Here is a 5,181-nt window from a genome sequence, read left to right as displayed (position 1 = left end):
TTCTCATAGCTCTATGAAATTTGTATATGCATTAAGTGGGTGTTTTGTCTAGTTTGACAAAATGTTTGTTTTTATTTATATATATGATGATGGCATATCCCCAATGCAGTTTTATGGTATTTTAAATTAAGTTTCAATGAATATATATAAACTTGCGAGATGTATAGGTTACCATATCAGCACTACCAGATTCAGATGTAGAAGACTAAAGCTGATATGAAAGTAATGAAATTGATGAAGACATTGAGTAAAAGTCAGCAAGAAAATGAAGATGATAAACGACAAAAACCATCAGATATAGAAATCTTGGTTAATGGGTATGTGGCTATGAACAACGTTGTAAACAGTATTGTATGGGATACAACTGCAGAGTGGAAATATGTTGTGTTTGTAATAATATAATTGAAAGTCGCATTAAAAAATAAGAAAATGTTTAGGTTTAGTTTGGGACACCCAAATGAAATGAATGAAACAAAATATGTTGTTAGGTTCTTGAGGAAAATATTGAAATACCAAGTGCCTTTTTGCATATATAAATTTAAGAATTGTTTAAAAAAATCAATTTTCAATATTTTTTTTTTCTAATAAATGTATTTTTTGCAATCTGAAATATGCTGGCTGAGTAAATAGTTTTCAAACAGTAACAAAATATAACACTGAGCGGAATGGTTGCTCGCTGTTCCCCAAAGCTGGATACCAAAGGTCCACACCGGTTCTAACACTGCCTAATATATTAACATTTTGTTTTCTCTTGATAGCTGTGATCTTCTCCTAATCAACCAGTATAATTTAGCGAATTTTATTCCTAGTTGCTTCCGTTTAGTTCTTATATGTTTTTTCCATGTAAGTATGCGATCTAAAATTATACCCAAGTATTTGGAATCATAAGCTTCTGGAATTACATTATTTTTAGGGTGAATGTTACTTGACTTAATTTTGTTTCATTTGTTTTAATTCGCCATTTTTTAACCATTTTTCAATTTGGTTCAAGCAGTTTTGAAGTTCTTTTGTTGCAAGTATCGGGCCTATATTTGATGCCAAATTATCTGTAGCATCAGCATCAGTTGCAACTATAGTTTTTGCAATTTTCAATATCATAAATAACAAACATGTTTATATTTTTATCTGTTAGACTTGATGATGGCATTTGCCACGACTTCCTGGTTTCTATACCTATGGAGGAAATCAGTTCAAACTTGATGGGAAAGTTCTTGTATGAGTACCATACAATATTTTATGTTTCAAAAAATTATTTCCAATATTAAAAATTTAGATTTGAAAGGGTTAAAAGAATAGACGTATACAACTTAGCTTGCATCTGCAGGTACATATAGCCAGTGAAATCAATGGTAAATACTATATATAGAAAGTAAATACAAACAAATAAATATAATAAATAGATATAAATAAATAATTTTAACTTAAAGTTTCCTAAAATTAATTTTGAAAATCCTTGTAATATTGTTTGCCTATCATACAAGAGATATACAACTTTACATCTATATTGATTAAATAATATATTTAAACAGGAATTTAATTATATTACGTATTATAACTATATTTAATTATAGATAAACAGTAGTTTAATGCAAAGACAATAATTTTAATTCATAGATAATGACTAAAGTGAAGTTAGGTGAAAAGTAAAAAAAAACGACTGTCAGTTAAAAAATATGTTAGCATCGTTGTTTACATCATGGTTTACTAAACGATTCAAAGTTTAATAATTGTATCTGTTTGTGTTTTTATTTTAGTCAAATTTATTAACATGAACGAAGTACAAGAAAATGGTGATGTTGCAGAAGAAGCGGTAATAACCAATGGTGTCCATGATGAAGAACCCAATGATGAAGTGCAAACAAAAGAAGATTTGGATGAAAACATTGATGATACCAAACTGACCAATTTACAAATATCAAATATTGATGCCTCTGAAGTAGATGATGATACTCAGGTTAAATTGAAGGGAGATCTGATTGGTGAGACCATGTACAGTGAATCGTTTGTAGTAAAAACATTGCTTAGATTCAATAAGCTAGAGTGGTCTCAGGATTTGGAAGAAGACCTGTGCTTCATTTGGGATATGACTGTAGAACCAGATGTGTGTGATTACTTATTCGATGTAAGCTTCCCATCTCTGGTGTGTGATGTAATATTAACAGAAACAGTTAATCGGCTCACAGAGATTTTAATTGGAATATTGAGCAATATTTGTATATCGAAGAATGCACAGGAGTTGATGCCAGAGCAGATTGATATTGTTCTTAGCTTCACTCATTCAGATGATCCTTTCATTTTAATACAGGTTATGAGATTTATCAAGGTGATGTGCCATAATACTTCTGATTTGAGCTTCATCAATGGGGATTTGCTGGATAAGATATGTTTTATATTGAGCAATTCTATGAATGTGCAATTACTTGGGAATGCTATGGATGCAATATGCAGGATTACTGATGACAAAAAACTGGACTTGAAAATGATGAACGGTAATCTGTTTAAAAGTTGCTTGGAGGGATTTAAGACAATTTGTGATTGTGAGAGCAACACTGAGTTCAATATTTATCGATTGGATAATATCAAGAGCACAACTAACCACTGGTTGCAAATTCTTGTAAATATATGTACTTATGTGAGCAACTCGACTGAATTGGACTTTTTGTTGGACATTGATGAGTTGACAGATGAGGCTTTACAAATTGTCAACAATATATTAATCAGCTACCAGGAAGATGTTGAGTTTGAGTTGTGCTGTGACGATTTGAGTTTTACCATTAAAACATTGAACTATGTGAGCCCAATTTTGAATGCTCACAATCATAAGCTTTTCTTCACTCTGTTGAATATCATGCCTCAACTGATTGATGATCAGGAGTTTTATAAGAATATTTGCAATGATTTCGTCGAGTTGCTGTGTTACTTCATCTCGATATTCAACGTGAATAATTTAAAAGAGAAGGGACTTTCAAGTAACCATTTGGTGATTTTAGAATTCATTAAAAACTTTAATTTAGATTGCTCTTATAAATATGTAGATAATTTGAATAATATGATTAAGATTATTACTGTTGGACCTGATGATTAATATCCTTACTGAAGATTTTAATGCACCTTTTTAAGAATATTTTTTGTATGAAATATAGATTTTTTTATATAATTTGCATTTATTTAATTTTATTCCTTTCATAATTTTACATATATGAATTAATCAGAGATTTTTTTTAAGCTAAGAAAATAGAACTTTGCAAGCTAATTAGATCATCGAATACTCAAACTAAAGCTGAAAGTCTCAACTTTTCAACGAGCCGACAGGAATCTTCGTGCTGTCATCCCTTCGTCTACAACGAACTGTTAAAATTGACGTTGCTGAAAAGGATCATATTCACGTATTCTTAAATTTCAGGATATTTACATCATACTATAAGAATCGTAATCTGAAAAATCTTCTAGCAAATATTTTGTTTTTGAAAGGCCTTTAAAATTACCGAAATGTTGCATAAATTCGCACAATTTTTGTGTATTTGTAAATTTTTGCTCATTTGTAAATTATATACAACCAAATATACAAGTTTGGTTGCGGACACTAGGAGAAAGTATGCATATGGATAAGTTTTTTTCAAAATTCTTTCATTACATTTGTACCTAATTCTGCAAATTTTTGAATGCAGACTGAAAAAGCTTAATTTGTTCCTACTGTTATTTTCTGGTTAAGTAAGTGATAGTAGCCAGATGAATGTGAATTTGACTTATACTTTTGCAAAAATGATATTTCTTTAATGGGACATCTACATCAATTTTTTAATGTCATTACATTTTTTTTGCATAACCCAACAACTACAAAAGATACTTATATCATAAAATTTGCAAATTAAAAACGAATGGTTTATCTTTATAAAGAACATACTAGCAGTCTAATACGTCCTGTCGAAGTTGAAAGTTCACCATCTTCGGTTTTCTTTAATTTCAGAATAACCACGCCGTATAATTATTCAACGCCAATATATAATTAAATAAAAATTGTAATCTAGAACTAGAATGACATCGCTGAAACAATCGTCGATATTTAGAATTTGAAAGATTCTTAAAATTAACAAAATTTTGCGCGAATATCGTATATTTTTTGCGAAATTCTGTTAAATCGCAACTTGATAGAGAATTTTGTATTTAGGGTTCAATTTTTATAGTGTTTTATTGCAGAATTCAGCTGTGATCAGCGTTGCACAATTTCTTATATAGAAAATGTTACATTAATAAGGTTTTTACATTTTTATATTGTCCTCATTTCTTTATTATAGGTAACCAACTACACAGGTTTGTATGTTTGCTTGCAAACACTATGAAAAATATACAGTGCGAGGTTCTACTGTATATTTAACGAGCAAAATGAATTGTAAGTTAAATGACTCGCTTAACGAGCGATGTTTCGCATAACGAGTGACGATGAGAAGAAAAGTCCCGGATTGCTCGCCTGCTTTTGAAAACTTGCGTTATTAGTGATAAGAGATGTTTATTTTGTACTATTTGTGTTTTTTTTAACTGTAGCAAACAGCGAATCATTTCATCAAAATTATATAAAAATAAAACTCCGCTTTTTAGTAAACATTTCATTTTTACATGATTTTTCTGGAACGTTTTTTTTGTATGCACTCTTACAATTAATACAGTGGAACCTCGCTTAACGAGCAAAATGACTTGCTTAACAGGCTGCGTATCGCATAAAACGTGATGTTGAGAAGTCCCAGATTGCGCGACTTCTAACTCATTTTCAAAACTTGTGTACACATATTATGTGTATTTTTGAATATGTATCACTATATGAGTATTTCACTATACAGTAAAAATCAAGAAATTTTGGAACGGATTAAACTCGTTAAGCGAGGTTACACTGTATAGTGTAAGGAGTAGTTAATGAACCATCTTGAACCCCCAAACGATTTTCTTTCATTCACCCGCGCAACTTAAAATCCTTCTATAAAACAACATCAATGATCAGCATAAATTCCATTTTTTTTTAAATTATAATTCTAGTACATTTTTCGCGTCTCCCTGTTTAGAAAGTTGCTTTAGATAATGTATATTTTTTGCACCAAAAATTATTAAATATTCTTTACAAAAAGAAAACAACGTAAATTTTATATTTATACAAGTTTTATTTATTTCATAAAATATGTAAAATTAAAA

At 29.9% G+C, this 5,181-nt stretch overlaps 1 protein-coding gene across 1 annotated transcript; it reads left to right on the top strand.

Annotated features, from left to right (window-relative positions):
- Window positions 1-1,666: 1,666 nt before the first annotated feature.
- Window positions 1,667-3,157, top strand: LOC108564723. The gene is made up of 2 exons (XM_017923820.1): window positions 1,667-1,699; window positions 1,755-3,157. Exon 2 carries the CDS (start codon window positions 1,769-1,771, stop codon window positions 3,083-3,085), a length of 1,317 nt encoding a protein of 438 aa, XP_017779309.1. The 5' UTR covers window positions 1,667-1,699; window positions 1,755-1,768; the 3' UTR covers window positions 3,086-3,157.
- Window positions 3,158-5,181: the final 2,024 nt, after the last annotated feature.

The sequence above is a fragment of the Nicrophorus vespilloides genome, unplaced genomic scaffold, assembly GCF_001412225.1.
Source record: "Nicrophorus vespilloides isolate i.1.1-1 unplaced genomic scaffold, Nicve_v1.0, whole genome shotgun sequence".
NCBI classification, from domain to species: domain Eukaryota; kingdom Metazoa; phylum Arthropoda; class Insecta; order Coleoptera; family Silphidae; genus Nicrophorus; species Nicrophorus vespilloides.
Note: the sequence above shows the minus strand (reverse complement) of the source record. Positions and strands in the feature narration are given on the sequence as shown.